Source organism: Mustela nigripes, chromosome 13, assembly GCF_022355385.1.
Source record: "Mustela nigripes isolate SB6536 chromosome 13, MUSNIG.SB6536, whole genome shotgun sequence".
In the NCBI taxonomy this organism is placed as follows: domain Eukaryota; kingdom Metazoa; phylum Chordata; class Mammalia; order Carnivora; family Mustelidae; genus Mustela; species Mustela nigripes.
In genome coordinates this window covers 97,790,233-97,809,983 of record NC_081569.1, presented here as the reverse complement: position 1 = coordinate 97,809,983, position 19,751 = coordinate 97,790,233, and the positions used below count along the sequence as shown (strand labels likewise).

The following is a 19,751-nucleotide window of genomic DNA, read 5'->3' as shown; positions in this document are numbered from 1 at the left end:
CATAGGACGAACAGTTTGCTGCTCTGACTTTTGCTCCCAATAAAGCTATTTCTTGTGCAGATTGCTTCTAGGGTGTGAAGGATTAATTAAACCTTTCACCTAGGAAATATGACAGGAGGGTAAGTAAATACAGGGCAGGTTCATTTAAAATCCAGCACGACTTCAGCAGTGATATGCAAGTGTCTGCTGGTGGTAACTTCTGCATTTGACAACAAATAGTCCTGTTGTCCCCGTAAACCAAGTCACAGGAACGAGTACCAGGTGAGAAGGGGCCTTTTTTTTTTTTTTTAAATGTAGAAAGTTTTGTTTTTTTTTTTTAATTTATTTATTTGACAGAGATCACAAGTAGGCAGAGAGAGAAAGAGGGAAGCAGGCTCCCTGCTGAGCAGAGAGCCTGATGCGGGACTCGATCCCAGGACCCTGAGATCATGACCTGAGCCAAAGGCAGCGGCTTAACCCACTGAGCCACCCAGATGCCCTTTTTTTTTTTTTTAATGTAGAAAGTTTTTTTTTTGTTTTGTTTTGTTTTGTTTTTATTTATTTGACAGAGATCACAAGTAGGCAGAGAGGCAGGCAGAGAGAGAGAGAGAGGGAAGCGAGAAGGGGCCTTTTTAACTCCTGGTGGGAGTTAAAAGTGGGAAGGATGCTCGATCTGTCTTGACCTCCCATTGCCTTCAGTTCTCATAATTCTAATTAAGAGCATCATTTGTATGGCTTTGAGTTGAGTCTTGCTGTTGGTTGTTAGAATAGATGAGAGGGAAAAAATGGGTAACGCTTTCTGAGCTCTGTTGTTATCATTGATGACACTTCGTGGACAATGGTTTTTATCACGTGGTACAAACTGAGGAAGGAGTTATGAAATTCAACTTTATTCTGGTGACTGAATTTCCTTTTCTTCATTTCATTTTCACTGACTTTGAGTTGACAATTTGGGTAAGTGACCTCAGAGACAGTATGATGTATTGGCTGTCTGTGACACGAGACAGACAGGAGTAGCGATTATCCTGAAATTAATGTACAAAGGATGCTGTTCTCAGGGGCTTGGCACTATGAATGCCATGGCTAACAGGGCTCCCTCTTAAAGAAAAACAAATGTGAGGTGTTTTACAAAACTGGAACCATTCTCTGTCACTCTGGGAGTGGGGACTAGCTGCTTGTGAACTCTAAAAAGTGCTGAAAACCTTGTTTGGAAGCCTTAGCAATGGGAGATTTGAGGATGAAGTCATTTGCCCCCCCCCGTAATGCTTTCAGATGTGTTTTTGTTCTGTCTCAATCCCGGACACCTTGGGGGAGCCAAAGGAGCCAGGGGAGCTGAGTTTCCCACTGTGGTCCTGGGGGAGAAGGCAGAGTACCAAGAGTGGATATGTTTCAGGTCTGATGAGAGCCTGGGAAGAGCTGGTACAACCTGAGGCTTCCTTGGGAGGTTGTCTCCAAGTCAGTGTAAATACACAGCCCTCCGCTAACAGACCGAGACTTGGCAGCACGTTCACGGTGTCCCTCTCCAGATGTTGCCCATCTTTGGGCGCGCTACCCACCCCAACCATTCCGCAAACTAAAGCAGGGGAACAGTTATCGATTGATTTGTTAATGACTTGACACTATCAGCCTTTTTCCATTTGCTATTTGCCTATGAATAATGAATACCTAAGTGGTCTTGAGCCTGATATTTACTTAGTGAGCCAGTGATAAAAGTTAAATAGATAGATGCATGTTGATTTCATGTGGAAGGTCCCTGGGGACTGTCTGGAGAGCAGGGTTGGCATGAATTAATGCACTCCTGTTTGATTTGCATTTTTTGTGAAACTGAAATTATTCTCCTTAGATGATCACATAAACTTGGCCATATGTTGGTAAGATACTGTATATGGTCTAAAATTTTAAATTATAAGGAAAAAAAATTCCTTAGAATTTACTGAAGAATTCTAAGCGGTAACACGTTCTTGATCTATTGAGTATGGAGCTTAAGTTGTAAAATTATATGTTGTTTCCAATGCCAGTCATCTTTCTTCTCTTTAGATGGTATTTATAGAAAAATTTGTAAGGGTTTGCAGTTTGGTTTCATAAATAAGGAGAAGGAAATAGTAGCATGACAAATCTCAATATATTCAACTATTCAGTAATTCAACAAATAGGTATTGAAGGGTCCTGCATGTTAGGCTTTTTGCTAGTCTGTGGGGGTGCAACTTACTTATGTTTTTCATAGATTAAGGTTTTCCACTAAATTGGCTTTTGGGTACAGTAGTATCCAACAGCTTCCTGAAGGCTTAGGGTTTAATTGTATCTTTAAATATTAATGAGTATAATTTCTAAATGAAACAAAACTTTCAAGTTTACCTTTGTTGGAATCAGGCTGAATTAATAATTTTTTTCTTGAAAAAGAAATAAAATAAAAGGCATTGCCCTCGTCAATAAGAATATGAATATTTTCTGGGTTTTTTTTTTTTTTTTTTTTTTTAATTTCCAAATCCATCTGTAAAACTTCCTGGGTTTTTTGGGATTTTTTTAAGGCCTAATGTTTCTTTTGACAGTTGTTGAGGAGGGTAACTGAAATTGACTCCTTGACTCACCATTTTCATGCATTTTACTCCCAGGCCATTTACTCCCAAATCAGGTTTCTTTTTTTCTTTCTTTTTTTTTTTAAACTAAAAAAAAAAAAAGGATATTTATTTATTTATTTATTTGACCGACAGCGATCACAAGTAGGCAGAGAGGCAGGCAGAGAGGAGGAAACAGGCTCCCTGCTGAGCAGAGAGCCCAATGGGGGGCTGGATCCCAGGACCCTGGGATCATGACCTGAGCCGAAGGCAGAGGCTTTAACCCACTGAGCCACCTAGGTACCCCGCCCCCCAAATTGGTTTCAATTCATCTATCTGATCTGGCTTTGTAACTTGAAGTCATATCCCCCTGAGTTTGGTGCTCACTAGTTAAGGATTTGAAATGCCTGCTGATTGTGGATCACTGATTTGAAGGAAGCAGGACAACAGTGGGTGTTTCCTGCTAGTTATCAAAAGAGCTCTATCCAAATCTTTGTCCTCAGTTAGGCACCTATCAGGTGGGTGGGAGTCCAAGACCCAGGGACTCCTGAAGACACTGAAGAACTTTCAGTCTGGTCAGCTAATGTTTGCCCCGCAGCTGAATAGTCCCTTTGTTTGTTTGTTTTAAAGGTTCTATGTATTTGAGGGAGAGGGCATGAGTGGGAGAGCAAGGGCCAGGGAGGGGAGGAGCAGAGGGAAAGGGAGAAACAGAGTCCCTGCTGTGAGCAGGGAGCCCAGCGTGGGGCTCTGCCCCAGGACCCCAAGATCATGACCCCAGCTGAAGGCACACGCCCAGCTGTCTGAGTACACAGGCATCCCCAGCTGAACAGCCCTGAGAGCAGATACTACAAGCATATAAGAAAACATAACAGCATTAGCTCTTTTATGGAACCATGTTTTCATCTAAGCAACTGATATTGGTCCTAGTGCTTCCTCTTTTTTGTCTTTTATTTTTATTATTTTTTTAAAAATTCAAATTAGTTAATATATAATGTGTATTATTAGCTTCAGGGTAGAGTTTAGGCTGCATCAGTTGCATGAAACACCCACGGCTCATCATATCAGGTGCCCTTCTTAATGCCCATTCCCCCAGTTACTCCATAAACCACCTACTTCCCCTCCTGCGGCCCTCAGTTTGTTCCCTATAGTCAAGAAGAGTCTCTTATGGTTTGCATCTCTCTGTTTTTATTTTATTTTATTTTTCCTTCCCTTCCCCTCTGTTCATCTGCTTTGTCTCTTAAATGTGTCTTTTAAATTAAATGTAGTCATATGCCTCTCTCTTTTATTAGAAATTAGGACATAACTATGATAGTCTACCTTGGTTTTATTGAAGCTGTCGTATCAGTTTTAAAAATGCATTTTCATATATTATATATATATATATATATATTGCAACTTTGAGACATAACAGCTTCCTGGGATTCTAAGGAGTTTCCTTGCTGTGCTCTTTGATGGGAATCTGGACACTGAGGTGCTCCATGCCCTTGGCACACTTTAGAATCTGAACAAGCCACCTGGTAGCAGAACCCACAGCTAACTTCCAAAGAGTCCCATAGGTGTGTGGACTTCGGTCATCAAAGGCACTTTGGAATTTTTAGTGTTAAAATCTTATAGCTTCACAATTATATGATTTAGCTCACTTTTCCTACCTTTCATTTTAAAGTGCTTGGGGGTTCTTTTATGAATATCGTGATTTATTTCATATGGTGGATTTGCTTATTTGTTTCCAGTTCCCTAAAAGCTTTTTAAGATTTCTTTCTCTTATACATATTTTAACCATTTGAAAAGTAAATCAGAATTACAGAAGTACTTTCTGGTTGTGATTATCGGGGCTTGTTCTCCTGTGCAAAATTGTGCTTGATCATCAAATAGTGTCTATTTACAACGACCCCACGTTCATGCTTCTGTTTCATAGTATTGATCTGAGGCTTTTTAAATGCATTGGAGGAAATGGTAGCAAGCATTTCTCATTGCATCTCTTATTAAATGTCTGAAAGTTGCTGTATCTTACTGTTTAACCACCATAGTTTAACCTGAAATGGGGACGGGAGTATTATCTCATTCCCATTTGGTCTTGTGACTCTGTAAACCATCACTCCCTTCCTTTACAATAGTATCCATTTGGGGTTGACTTGAACTCCCAAGGGCCAGCGGTGCTCAGTTATAGACAAGAAGACATTCTTTTTTATTTTTTATTTTTTTTAAGATTTTATTTATTTATTTAACAGAGATCACAAGGAGGCAGAGAGACAGACAGAGAGAGGAGGAAGCAGGCTCCCTGCTGAGCAGAGAGCCCGATGCGGGGCTTGATCCCAGGACCCTGGGATCATGACCTGAGCCGAAGGCAGAGGCTTTAACCCACTGAGACACCCAGGCGCTCCAACAAGAAGACATTCTTTAAAAAAAAAAAAAAAAAAAGACATTTTGATTACGAGGCTGCAAGACTTGCTTCTACTCTCTATTAATACTTTGTTGTCAAACTCATTGCAAAATTAACTTCGATTTTGCATGCTGCAAACCTCGAGCCTCTTGGAGCTATTGAGTCTAATGGGAAGCCAGAGCAAGGGGAGGGCTAGAGGTGGGAACAAGTGCGGAAAGGCTGTTCTCTCTGACCTGCTTGATTTCAGTGACGACTGCCTCTTTCTCTGGAGAAAGTATGGTCCAGAACGCCAGTCTGATTTCTGCAGCATCCCACTGATACTCTTATGAGTAGCTTCTTGTTTCGACAGAGGGGACTTACAGTTCTTTAGTGTCTATCACGGAGTTTAGACTTCAGTGTTCATCTGTATGACAGAGAAACCTTGGAACCCAGAATTGGAAAAGTACATTGGCCTGTCCAACTCATTTCAGGCAGCAGCAGGATAGGAACCCAAATTCTCCATCCTTGAATTCAAGTGCATGTCTTCACAGCCTCCTCAGACTCCAAATATAGGCAAGAAAGAATCTCATTCTCCACACCCCACCCCCACCCCCACCCCCATCACCACTAGCACCACATCAAGACAGTATAGGATTAGAGCACAGTCTTTGAAGTCAGCCCCAGATTCAAGTACTGATTTCTTGCCATTTTTAGCCCTATGGGCATGTTATCTTAAGTAGTCTGAGCCTCAATTTCCTCATCTGTATAATGGGAAAAATAATACCCTCTTTACAAAATTGTTTTTTGGTTTTCTTTTTAAGATTTTACTTATTTATTCGACAGAGAGACAGCGGGAGAGAGAGAACACAAGCAGGGTGAGTGGGAGAGGGAGAAGCAGACTTCCCACTGAGCAGGGAGCCCAATGCAGGGCTGACCCCAGGACCCTGGGATCATGACCTAGGCTGAAGGCAGAGGCTTAACGACTAAGCCACCCAGGCGGCCCTCTTTACGAGATTGTGATGAGGGTTGAATTGCATTGTGTGTGTCAAAGACTTATCCTAGAGCCAGGCACACAGTTCACTACCATATTCTAGGTCGGCCTATATGCTTCTCTCCTCCCTCCCTCCCTTACATCCCAGAATGGGTCTTTGATAAATAGTGGCATCCCAGGAATGATTTCCTGAGAAAGATCCTAGGCGTGGAGAATGGATTTGCTGGAAATTCTCTTGTGTGGCCGCGTTTTGCATCTGTTTCCATCTGTAGGCAGGGCCCCTTGACTCACTCTTGGAGTGAGTGACCTCAGCGTTTACTCTAGGTTTGGACTCGCCTTTTTGCCTCTCTTCACGTTGTCTGCAGTCAACGGCTACAATAACCTGAGTGCGTTATTTAGAATCAGACATTTCACAACGATGTCTTTTTTTTTTTTTTTTTAAGATTTTATTTATTTGTCAGGGATAGAGGGAGAGAGAGCGAGCGAGCACAGGCAGACAGAGAGGCAGGCAGAGGCAGAGGGAGAAACAGGCTCCCTGCCGAGCAAGGAGCCTGATGTGGGACTCCATCCCAGGACACTGGGATCATGACCTGAGCCGAAGGCAGCTGCTTAACCAACTGAGCCACCCAGGCGTCCCACAACGATGTCTTTCATTATGAAACTGTGTCTCTTTATCTGTATCCTTTCTCTTTTGCATAATGCTGTACACATCATTTTTCTGCACAGTGACCTTCTGGAGATTTCCATTTTTCTCTTCCCGTGGCAGCTACCCCTTCATGTGTGGAGTGTTCTTTCATCGATTTCCCTTTGTATTAGGAGATCCGAACCTCCTTGGTGTGGTGATAGTTACGCAGGCCTTTGTCTCGTTTAATAAGATCACTTGGTTGAACACTTGGCTTGAGCCTCTCATCCTGGGGCTGTTTGAAGTGCTGCCTGCACACATGTGGAAACTCTATGTATTTCATCTCCATGATTGCAGGAGACAATTTTATGCAACGTTAAGTTCCTTATTCTACTTCCTGTTACAGGGTTTGTGTGTGTGCGCGCGCGCTCGTGTGTGGTTAGAAGTAACGTTTGTTTCTTATGCCATGCTTACTTTCTTTCTTCAGAAAGGCAAATTGTGTTTCTAAAAAAGCATTCGAATAAAATGTGGAGAGGAAAGATGATGAGGTACATTTCTATTAGGCGGGGGTGACACAGGACAAAAAAAAAAAAATCAGACTTGACTGGTCTTCCTGTTAATTTAGTTTAAATGTCATGTGTGTTTTTAGTCCGTCAGGTAATTTTCCCATTGCTGCAAACTGCCCTTTGAGGCATACAAGATAGAGGAATGCTTGTAAAATGAATGGCAGCAATTATTATTCAAATGAGGGGGGTACCAACCCGGGGAAGCACAGCTTGGAGGCTTGTTACCGCATGAGATTTAATTGGATTGTATATTTGTGAAGATTTCTACATTTTAACATAAGGCAACAGCAAAGCTCCCTTGGAGGAGAAAAATGGTACTTAAAAATTCCAGCCCACTGGTGCACATTTCTTCACAATAGAGGGCATTTATTAACGTTTGGGTTCTGGGATGTGCCCTCAGGGGCTTTTCCACCACATCAGTATTCATGAGCATTGTCAGAAAATAGCAGTCACCTGCCTCTATGAGCGAATTATCTTCTTGGAAGATGCAGAATTTACTGTTCTCTAAAATGGAGGGTCCAGTGTCTATGTGCCTTTGCAGAAGGAAAAATAGACATCAGTTTAAGACAGTTTTTTTTTAAGTTTGCCATGTTTTCATTTTTGGATTTTTAGGGGTGTGTGTGTGTGTGTGTGTTGAAGAGGTCCATCAGATAGGCACTGTTGGATTATGAAGAACCTCTGAGTTCATCATGTCTTAGTCTTTTATAGACCCTTTTCCTTGTTAAAAAAAAAAAAATTGTGGCTTATCTAATAGGTCCATTTTGGAAATGGTTTAGCTCTGCCTGGGAATATCTTCGTGAAGCCAAATGTCCCGAAACTGTCCCACGAATTTCAAAGCTCTCACCGGACCCTACCTTCCAGGTGCTATCAGCTTTCCTCTCTTCTGCCCTCCCATAGTTAAGATTCTCTTCCTGCTCTTTTACCCCCTGTCGTCCCAGCATGTTGCTTTAGTGGGGTTTGTGTGGAGGATCTGACCATCAGGAGGGGCACAGGGATTTCCCTGAGATGTCAGACCAGCAGTGAAGCCTGTCTGGGGCGGGCAGGGCTGCCAAGCTTTGAGTCCAGTCAGAAGGCCTGGGTTCTGCAGGTAACCCCAAGGTTTCAAGACGTGAGGTGCCCATCAAGGCACATGCCTTCTTCATGCTCTGTCTCCTCAGTTCTACCGGGAGATGCCTGCCTTGACCGACTCCCGCGGATGTTGTGAGATCCAAATGACCAAATGCCTGGGAAAGATTGAACCAGCAATAACACACCTGGTTCCTCTCGTGTGATCCAGGACCCACATTTCATTCGATTTTCTAATAATTGGATCTCTTACCCCATTTACTGACAGTCTTAAAAAAAAAAAAAAAGAGTTAACCACTGGGGATTACAAACATTTTATTAAAGTTTTACCCTACCAAAGAGGATATGACACGAAATAAGGTTATTCACAATCATTTAAAATCTTCTTGGTCTGTCAGTTACTCATCTGTGTTATAAGAGCCGTTCTCTCAGGATTTACTTGGTGGCACATAATCCTTGCCTCAGCACTAAACAAGCCCAGCCTATTAGGTTTTTGACACCATGACTTTTTAAACAGTTGGTATAGTTTTTAAACCAGGTGTTTTAAGTGTAAAAATAGTGCTGTATTTTTGCTTGAGGGAAGAGAGTTCATGTCTTTCTACTCAATCCCAAGATGTCAGTTGTTACTTCTTGGAGTGGTTACCCCCGAGTACTCCTGTCTCTTGTTTGCTGCTTCTCATCTGTGGTGGGTGGGGAAGCAGGACAACAGAGCTACTAATAAATCAGGTAAAGTGACATAAATAGTTCCTGAGCTGCTTGTGCGGCATAGTCTGTGAGAAGAGTTTGTGGGCTTTCTAGCACCTTCCTCGGCTTTGGACACCACTTGTTTGTGTTCTAGTTGTCTACTCTTGGGTTGTGTGATAAGCAGTCTCTGTATAAATGAGGCTTTACTGGCTCAGAGGCTGGTGTGTTCCTAGGAGGCCTAAATGTCCCTCAGATGTGGTATAACGAAGTCTTGGAAGTTGAATGGGATTAACGTCCAGAGTATATGTACCTTGGTCATTTTTCAGGGTAAGATTGAGGTCCATAGACTCCTGGGCGACCTTCACAGCTCATACTCACTGAATTGAGCTGTGTCAGGACTAGATTCAGAAGGGCTCTTTCTGGTAGCCTCTGCCAAAGCTTAGGCCTTTAGAAGACTCAGCAGAGACCCTTGAGTGAAGCGTAAAGGACTCAAAGTTCTCAAGGCTAGTTACCTTCCTTTTGAAATAGGAGCTCTTTCTGTCCATCTCACGGCTGGGAAGGAGAGACAGTTTTCCTTCAGGCCCTTCCCATCAGTATCCTACAAGCAGAGAAACCCCCAAACTGAGGTCCCTAAACACCCTAAACACAGCATGATGAATACGTCTCTCTGATTGGGGGGGCACCTGTCCAGGTCTTGGTGGGGAGGCAAGATCCCGGCTGTCACCATGCCCCCTGGCCATCCTGGTTACTCTCAAGGCTTTGCTTAAAAATGTGGCCATCTGTCTGTACAAGTCGAGGAAGCAGTCATGCTCTATACCGATTGGTAGTAACTAGCATTTACCTATCGGTAATCAACTACACCAAGTGGCTTTACTACCACTTGCTGAGTACCTGTTAGGTCCCTGGAAATTCTAGACACCTCATGTAACTCTCCTTTGGATTTCCTCCTGCCACTGTGAGGGAGGTGCTGTTACAAATCACATGAAATAGGTGCCGTGCACTTGACACGGCGGGTGTCCGGGCTCCCCGTGCCATCTCTGGAAGATGCGCCCTGTGGTGGCATGATCTCGTCACTCTTGTTCGCTAGGATAGTGCCCAGCCCGTAGCAGCTGCCCCACAGATATTTGTTGGATGGGTCATAAACATTGTTAGAGGTGGGGCGCGGAGTCAGCCTCTGCCTTCAGCTCAGGTCGTGATCTCAGGGTCCTGGGATCGAGCCCTACATCGGGCTCTCTGCTCAGCAGGGAGCCTGCTTCCTCCTCTCTCTCTCTCTGCCTACCTCTCTGCCTACTTGTGATTTCTGTCTGTCAAATAAATAAATAAAATCTTTAAAAAAAAATTTTTTTTTAATTGTTAGAGGTCCCCATTTTTACACCTGAGTAAACTAAAGCGCAGAGACGTGAGTTGTTGAGCTACAGCTGGCAGGGTCGGATCCTGGACCCGGCTGGCTCCAGCGCCGAGCCTGTGCTCCTAACCCTCCTACTGCCCACCCTAAGGGGAAGGGATGGTTCTAGTAGGCAGTGGTAAATGCCTGGCAAGTGTCTGAGATGGGAGAGCCCTTGGGTATGTGCTTGCTGTTTGTGAACTGGCTGGTGCTGGGGAGACTGCCTTGCCCTTGGAAACAGGAGCCGGGATGCCCCAGTGCCTGAAGCCCATGCTCAGACTTTGGGGCAGCAGCAGGACTTGGCCCTCTTCCCTCCTGCAGGCTCCTTAGTCATTTGTCCCTTTCAGTCTCTTAACCTTCTGTTGACTGCTGGGCCCTGGTTCTCTAGCGGATGCCCTGCCTCCCTTGATAGATTGCCTTTTTTTTTTTTTTTTTTTTTTTTTTTAAGTGGGAGAGAGGAGGAGGGCAGGGGCAGAAGGAGAAAGAGACTTCCAAACAGACCATCCTCTGAGCACAGAACCTTACACAGGGCTCTATCTCATGACCCTGAGATCCTGACCTGAGCTGAAACTGAGAGTCGGATGCCCAACCCACTGAGCCACCCAGGCCCCCCTGCCTTGACAGATTCTGCTCTGTCTCCACAGAGTATGTTGTTTTTTAGTCTATACTGGCTAAAGGAACATGATTTTAGAAAGTAATGGTAAGTGATGAAAATGGATTTAGTAGAAAAACCACATATACTTGGGGAGAATGTGGTGAATTGTAAGCATATACAATTTTATGATGTAGGAACCTCGATGGACTTCTCTCCCTTGCATCGGTTTGCGTGGATAAGACATGCTTTCCTTTCTCCACTGTTTAGGTAACTGACGAAGTTTGCTGCTTTTCCCAGTATAATTTGGCAGTGTCACTGTCACCTATATTCCAACTTCTAGGCAGTATTTTATAATGATGTCCAAAGAGACCCATAGCAGCACAAATATCAAATCGACTGACTTCTGTATAAATATACTGGCTTCTGTATAAAGAGGTGCCCTGTTATCAAATGAGAAGGAATACCATCTTTCCCTTCTGTCCCCTGGTGAGGTCACATAAATTTAAGTTATAAAAGAATACACTTGGCCGTAAAGAAAATCATGTTACCCCTTCAGCCACAGCCATATCCCAATTCTGAGTAATTCCTCCTTCTATCAAGGTAATTGTGTGTTTAAAAATTCAAGAAAATGCTTCCTAAGGTTCCTTTATTCTTTGTGTTTGCTATTGATTTCTTTTTGTTTATAGAATCACAGGGGCCTTGGGCGATAAATATTATATACCTGCCTCAGGCAAGACTATGCTCAAGTCATCCTGAAACCGTTGCTCATTCTCCTCTAGAATGTCTGAAGAGATGGCATCCTGGGGGCATTGTTACACTGGATCATTTACTTGGGGAGTTTTTCCTAAAATCTCACCTAACCTCTTTCTCTTGTGATCTTGCTCAGAAAAATAAAAGGAGTTGAATTCAAAACACATCTTTTCCTGAGTTTATAAAGAGGGTTTTGCTCTATAGCTTTCCCCCTCAGGGTTGAATAAATATTGATGTTGACTTTAGTGTTTATGATGCTGGGGTGTCAGAAATGATCAGCCCACTTTGCCTTCAGTGCTTTACAGAAATGAAGAAAGGGGAACAAAAGCAAGTTAAGACTCACTTCGAGGCTGTCAGGTTGCTACCTAATGGTTCTGGTACCTTGAAGATGGATTTACTTCCTTAAGGCTGTAGAAACTATTTTGAATTTATTTTTTGCTATTTACTTTTAGGTACATTTTGACCAATTTAAAGAAGCATTAATACTGATCTTGTCTAGAACTCTGTCAAATGAAGAGCACTTTCAAGAACCAGGTAAGGGCCCTGACTCACTTTTCTTTTCTACATTCCCTTTTAAGAATTGTCCAGGGAGGAATCCAGGGACCTTGAAGCATGTCTATGAAAGCTTGGGTGTCTGCCTTTTACAGATCGAACAGTTATTTTCAGTGACTTGTCTTCTGATATTATCCTAAAAGCCTTGCAGCTGTTGAACTCTAAAATGAGGCTTCCCTACCACAACAGTGTATTATGGAAGAAATAATTGGATTGTTCCTAGGCAATATGTCAGATGGAGCGCCTGTAACTCATTCCTGGAATGAGCAGAGTGAAGGCGGACCGTGCCTCCTGCATCCTACTTCCTGTGTTCATGGAAGGATCTGAGTCGGGGGTGGGGGGAGGGGTTTTGCCTGAAAGAAGAGTCATCAATCTAAAGATAATCTTATTTAGTCCTAGTAGGTGGATAACTCTCTGCTATAGACATTATTGCATTATATCATAATTGATAATATCTGTCGCCAGTGATAGTTCTTGTGGGCCATGTTGTTCATTTTCGTATTTTCAGTGTCTAGGAGAATGCTTCACACATAGTAAATATTCAGCAAAGGTTAAAAAATAAAGAACTTAACATTACACTTCACTGATTTTTTTTTGAAAGCACCATAGATTATAAGACATTATTTTATGTATCTCTGTAAAGAAACATCTTTTGCCAGTTATATTAGTAAAACACCATTGATTGTAAGATTTATCCTAAAGTCAGTGTTCAAATGTGTGTGGGGGAGGGTGTGTGTGTGTGTGTGTGTGTGTGTGTGTGTGTCTGTCTGTCATAGGATCAGTGAAATATGGTGAATATTTAAAGGAAAGTCTGAACAGGGTTGAAATTTGTATTATAATTCAGTCCCGTTTTATCAAATCATTGATTGTCAGATTTAGGCTAGGGCTTGGCTATAAGGAGCATGAGGGGATTTGGGGGGTGATGAAACTGTTTCAGATCTTGATGGTGGTAGTAGTTAGAGATACTAAGAGTTTTTCCAATCCATAGAATTGTGTGCTGAAAGTGAAATACTGTGTGAATTGCACCTCTATAAATCTGCTTTTATTTTTATTTATTTTTTAAAAGATTTTTTATTTATTCATTTTTTTATTTGAGAGAGAAATATCACAAGCAGGCAGAGAGGCAGGCAGAGAGAGAGGGGGAAAATAGGCTCTCCGCTGAGCAGAGAGCCCGATGCAGGGCTCGATCTCAGGACTCTGAGATCATGACCCAAGCTGAAGGTAGAGGCTTAACCCTCTGAGCCACCCAGGTGCCCCTATAAACCTGCTTTTAGAAAAGATGACATAAAAATATAATCCAGTTTTTGAGATTGAGGAGAACTCATTAACATTTTGTCACTAGAACGACTCAATGTGACCTATTTAGATAAAGCACTTTCATTTCTTCACTGGTGATCTAGTTCTTCACTCTACTTTCTGGAATGGTTAAGATTTGTGTCGTATGTATGAACATTGCGTTTAGCAGTGTTTTGGACCCCAGACTGAAGTTCCCCTTTCTGCCTAACGTCACCACCTCTAAGAAGGTTATCATCAACTCTGAGGCTTGCCAGCGCTCTCTAGAAGCCTGCAGTGAGCCTGTGGGGGAGGTTATTGCCTTCTGGAGATTTTCCAGACCACTAATAGAATTTCTGTAGATAACCACTGCTGGAACATGGGCTTCTGTTCTCAGGAGGTCTCACATTCTGTTCGTATTTTTACTTATTTATGGCGTCTTTCATCTTGATAACAATAGGGGAAGATCCTAGGGACCTGAGTAGAGCTATGGTGACATCTCCACATTTTAGTTCATGAGAGCCTCTGTAACCTCAGAATCCAGTTTGCTTCTCTTCTGCGTTGATCCCATGCCTTTATGTGGGTTTGGAATGGGCAGTCCTGCCAGTAGTCCACATGATCTCTGTGCTGCTCTTTCCTCAAAACCTGTATGGTCACCTGCCAGAAAAAGGTCATACTAAATGTGCCAGTTTATGGTGACCCCAGATGTGAGGAGTACCTCCTAGAGCTGCTCGGTGTTGGGATCTAAATAATAGGATGGGGAAGGTAGGCAGAGCCTGGCTGAGCTTGGTCATAGCCGGGAAGTAACATTTACAAATCTGGCTCCAGATGGTGGGCTTGGAGTTATGGGTGTGCCCCACTGCTGTGCAGGTTGAGACCGTAATTTGGACAAGTCTTCCAGGAGAACACACAGAAGGGGTTTTATCTTGTTGCTGTGTGCTCCGTCCTTTGGGGAGGCTGCAGCAGACCTTTGGGAGAGAGCCGTCCCAAATCAGCGGGGTGAAGCAGCCGAGCACCTCTTGAGAGCATTTTGTACAGCATTTGTGCCCGCCTCACCCCCCACCCCCGCCCCGCAATGCCTGGCCTGCAGGATCAAAGCTAGGATTGAGCCAGCGCCTTAAAAGAGTGTTTGATCTCCTCGGAGCCAGTGAGTCAGCCCTGCCTCCCACACTCCCCACTTTGTGCCTGGGCATCTCTGCTTTTTCTGTCCCTGGCCCATCTCACTCTGGCCCCTCCAGTTGTTCCTGGGGATCACGCAGTCCATTCCACTGCAGCATCCTCCCACCCACTCGAAAATGTGATTCAGCCCCCACAGGCTGACTGGCTTGGCAGGCAAGCGACAGAGAAAGAAGGTTCAGGACTCAAATGCCATATCAGGAGTCCACCTGAGGTCACCCCCTTCTTCTTCTGTATGAAGATGACTGTCCCCTAAATCCTAGACCATATTCCTGTAGGGCTGGAGAAAATGTTGGCATTTTCTTCATGAGCCCACCAAGGCCCGAAGAGACACGTGGCTTCGTCGAAGTCTCACAGAGAGTGGCAGAGGGGGTCGCTGCCGCCATGTCACGGGGGGGCCTCCTCCTCTCGAGGAAGCTCTGGTTTAAGAATGTCAACCCCCAGATGGATGAGCTGGGGGCAGACCCAGTCCTCAGTCCGTGCAGCCCAGCCCCAAGGATTCTGACAATTGGCCCGAGTCAGCAGGAAGGACCGAAAAGAGCAAGTTTCACCTGATCATTAGTGACAGGAATGCCTGTGTCTGCAGCATTCTTTGGCTTTTCAGCACTTAATTCATCTTGTACCATAAGGGCCAGACCTGTGGTATTTTTGTCTTGTCTTTTGTAATCAATGGACCAACTAGACTTTGAGAGCAAAGACTGCCCTTCAACTGTGGAAGGTGACTGAAAAAACAGGGCCACAGTGCACAGCCTTTGAAACGGAATGGGTCACAAATGGATATTTTGTAACACCCGAGATTTTTTTTTTCCTTAAAAATACCGGATGCAGTACCAGACTATAATATAGAAAGCCCAGCTTGATATGGTGGAAAGGCCCTCGAGCCAAGACTTACAAAATACCAGCTCTGCCCCTCTAACTGGGTGGCCTTCTACGTCACCACCTCTGTGGTTTTCAGTCACCTCAAATATGAAAGAGGTTGTACTGGAAGATACTTAAAATCTGTTCAGCTCCAGGATTCAGTCATGTCACTCTGAATATCTAAATGACATCTAAATTCGTGAAAATGGCTAGCTTTGTGTTTCTGTCAGATTCTACCTCACATAAACTGACACTGTGAAGTCCTGCTTGCTAAGGACAAATGCCTAGCAGACCTCATGCTTTCACATTCCTCTAATAAAAAAGAGTTATTTATAAATTAAACAAAAATGAAGCTTTATTAGAATTTGAGAGGATGGGTGCCTGGATGGCTCAGTCAGTTAAGTGTCTGAGTCTTGGTTTCTACTCAGGTCCTGATCTCAGGGTGGTGAGATCAAGCCCCATGTGAGGCTCTGGGCTGGGCATGGAGCCTGCTTAAGATTTTTTCTCTCCCTCTCTCTGCCTCCTCTCTCTGCCTCTTCTCTCGTTCTCTCCCTCTAAAGAAAGAAAGAAGAAGAAGAAGAAAAAAGAATTTGAGAGGAGATGGAATTAAGTCATTATTTCATAGACTTGAGTTCTGCCATTTATAATTTCTCTGAGGTACAATTTCTTTATTTTTAAAGGTAGTGTGATGATTTTTCATACTAGATGATTTTCAGCATCTGTTTTACTCTGATAATTTATGATTCTAAGACTCTTAGAGAAGAGTTTTTCCCCTAAAACCAGTAACAACAAAATGAAAAATGCTGATATTGAGATAGGGACAGAAAAATGGATTGGGGATGTAGGGAGTTATTTGCAGATTCCTAATTGATTAACACCAGTGACTAATTCCTTCATATCTACATGCACAATTTAATTTTTAGACTATTTTCCCAGAATAAGAGAGGGACAAAAGCTTAATTATTGGTTATTTTTTCAATTTGCTCTGGCTTTGGATTATAGGATTTTTGTAATGGAAATGCCGGCATGGGCTCTATGCCGTATGGTATCAACATACCGTCTGGGTCTGTTCTCCAGAGATTTTATCCTTGTTTGATGCATCTTGCATTAGATTTCTGTTCAGTAGTAGATGTTAGAAAGGAAGATGTTAGCAAAGAAAGCAAGCCCTTTCTTTCACCGATATACTTAGTGTAAAAATCTTCCCTTTGTTTACCTGGGGTGGGAAAGCTCAGATCTGCAAAAGCCAAATCATGAAGAAAATAAGACTATGCGTGGTTTTGGTGCAGCTGACTCTTTGATTTTTTAGATAATATTCCTAATTCCAGGGGCTGCCCTATTTTAAATATTTTTCTTATATCTTGAAGAAGCTATAACAATAAACAGATACCTCTTCATTCACTCACCAAGTTTGCAGTGAAGCAGGTCTTATGGCCAGGCATCGGGCTGGAGGTGGTGTTTGCCACTGTATTCAGAGGCGTTGGGCCAGGCGCCAAAGTCTGGCCAAGGGCTCTGTTTTTAGGAGATGGACACACAAATGGCCCAAGAGTTGAGTTCTGTTGTGCTCTGTCTGGTTGAGTCAAATAAGTAAGAACTTGGTTCCTTGTTCCCATGTTGTCTATGAAGACCAGAACAATGGGGACCAGAACATTTTTCCAAAAGTTAAAGGCAAAATAAAATCACCACCACTACCATCAAAAAAGGAGTGAGGAGTCACTTCCTAAGGTCAGGGGGAGCTGGAAACACTGCTGGTCACATAAAATGATAGGGCCTTCTTGGAATTATGTGAAACAATGAAAGGGCACCAGAAACTATAAAAATGCCTTTGGCTGATCAGTGCAGCTTACAGATTTTATGCTATGGAAATATTTATGGACATGCACAAAGATGTGTGTTTAAGGATAGTCATTTGAAATAGTGGGAAAATATATATCAAGCATGAATATTTGATAATGTATAGTTAGACAAATTGTGATGTGTCTGTAATCAAAGAATAAATAGCAATTCAAATGTGCCAGAGAAGAATGCTCGTGATAATTTTACTAAGAATGCTTGCTTTGATGATCTTGCATGTGCTTTATTTTCACTAAGGGCAGGAAGGCATGTTTTTTTTTTTTTAAACTACATCTGTTGTGCAAAAAACCCAAAATACTGTTTTGAACAAAACCATGGACTCAGGAGTTGTGCCAGTGTTGTAAGTTTGTGTTTGCTCCAGAGTTGGAGAAGACTTCCAAAGCAGGGACATGAAGAGGAGAGTTAGGGAGTCTTAGCATCCCTCCCATATCAGGTAATGGGGAAAGAGGTGACAAGAAAGAAAATTCAGGCAAGAATGACACGGACGGGACTCCAGTTTCTGAGATGACAGACTGGATCACATTATGTGTTTGCCGCTAGTCTTACCCATTGCAAAACAAAATGAGGTTAAGGAAGTTTGCTGCAGGTTTGGGGGCCGTGGAGTCTCTGACTTTGCTCCCCAGGCTCAGCGCATTGGCTCCAGGCCACTGTTGGCCCCACAGAAGTTGGGGGGCGGGGAGGGACCCCATGGGGTGTGTCTCGAGCTTCTGGAGCACGAGCTGCCAGACAGAGCAGCGACTTTGTCCCCCTGAGCTCCTGTCGGTTTCATTTCCAGATAAGTAGGCTAAGCTTTCATGACATTAAGTACTTCTGATCTTTGCAAGGACTGAGGGTTCTGGTCCCAGTCTGTTTGAATCAAAGGCCAAGCTCTTTCCATGAAGCTCTGCTGCCCTAGAAAGGATCACAGCCCAGCCCGGTTGGTAATTCTACCAGGTAAAATGCTTTTAGGAAAAGAGGACCGTGATCGTTACAAAGTCAGGTGCTATCAACAGTGTGGGTGGCACTGAATTCATAGAAGAAAAGGTTCCTTGAGAGTTGGGCCAAGCAGTGACTCGAGAGAAGTACATCATGAGTTGACCTGGAACAATGGGGAAGATTCACTTAAGTGAATGTGAATTCTCAGCCTCTTCCCCCAAGGCTGCATGGCCTTCCAATAGAGATCCAGCAGGCGGACACCCCAAGAGAAGGCTGGGGAAACAGTCCTGTCATCGTTAGCGACTCAAAGTGGTTTTCTGTGGATCTGCAAGGGCTTTAGGGCTCCACGGATCAGCTAGTCAGACTGTGGGTTACCGGCCACACCCTTCCACCATCCTGGGCATCCTGGGGAGATGCAGACCTTCACCTCAGAGCTTTCTTCCCAGGTAGGGTTAATCAGAGCCCCCCTCCTCCATTAACTTTGTGCCCCAAAGCACCTGTGCTCCAGCAAGAACCATCAATGCAGACTGGTGGCGACCATTCCTGAAATTCTGTCACCACATTCACTGAAAGCCCCGGCTGAGCCCCTGCATCTTGTGTGCGGATTCCAGGAGAGAAGGGTAGCTGCGGAGCAGGGCAGCTGCGGAGCAGGGTGCTGGCAGCTAGGGAGCAGCTGCCCTGGAAAGGGCCGTATATATGCACAGAGGTGTGGAAGAGACGACCCTGCTGGCTGGTGACCTCCCACGGAGGCAGAGAGCACGCAGGGAGGCGGAAGGAACTTCCGAAGGCTTCCCCAACGTGTTTATGTTCATTCTCTCTTGGACTCTCTTCTCCCCTTCCCTCCTGGGGACATCCCCCTCCTCACCCCTTTCTTCTTTCTACCACTCCAGCGCACCTCTGCCCTCCTCCTCGGACCCCCGCTACACTTTGCCCTGACTTCTGATCCCCTCCCCATCTGTTCCTCTTGCTTCCCACCCTCCATAGGCCTCTGGGTCCCTGCCCATGTCCTCCTCCTCTCTCCTCACCCTCTCCCCACTTGCGTCTGTCCATGTCTCTCTCTCCCTCCCTCTGCCCCTCCTTCTTTCTCCCTCCCACCGCCCACTCCCCCCGGTCTTGGTCTCCTTTTAATTCTTTCTCTTCTCTCTCTCTTACTTAGGGTCAGGTATGGGGTTGCACTCTGCGTCATGCGCGTGTAAGGGTGTTCACAGGAGGCCAGGAGGTAGGGATGAGCCATGGGGTTGGGTGGTGCTCATTTGCTGCCTGACTGCCTTCACCCAGGGAAGCTTCTTGCGGCCCCTTGTCCTGAGGGTTGCATGTGCTTCGTCTTGGACTCCTTATTTTTAAATGAGTTTCAGGAATCCCATGAGCTCAGCAGAAATGTAATACAGGGGCCCCAGACTGGCGTCACTCCGTGCTGAGGGCCTGTGGCTTTGGAAGGGGCTGCTGTCCTTGGGGACTACTGTCCCAGGCTAACTGAATGGGGCAGGAAAGGAAGGAAGGAGAAAACAAAGGTCCATACAAGTGTTTAAAAATAAGAATATCAGCACTAAAAAGACAGAGCTTCCTTCTTCATCCTG

The 19,751-nt window shown here is 44.2% G+C and overlaps 1 protein-coding gene across 10 annotated transcripts in view; it reads left to right on the top strand.

The window, feature by feature from the left end:
• The window catches only part of NIN (ninein), a 98,583-nt gene that overhangs the window by 9,441 nt on the left and 69,391 nt on the right, over positions 1-19,751 (top strand). For all 10 annotated transcript variants that reach the window (XM_059373168.1, XM_059373167.1, XM_059373169.1 and 7 more), the window contains exon 4: positions 12,003-12,084. In XM_059373168.1, the coding sequence (XP_059229151.1) occupies positions 12,003-12,084 (82 nt within the window). The remainder of the gene's footprint in view (positions 1-12,002; positions 12,085-19,751) is intronic.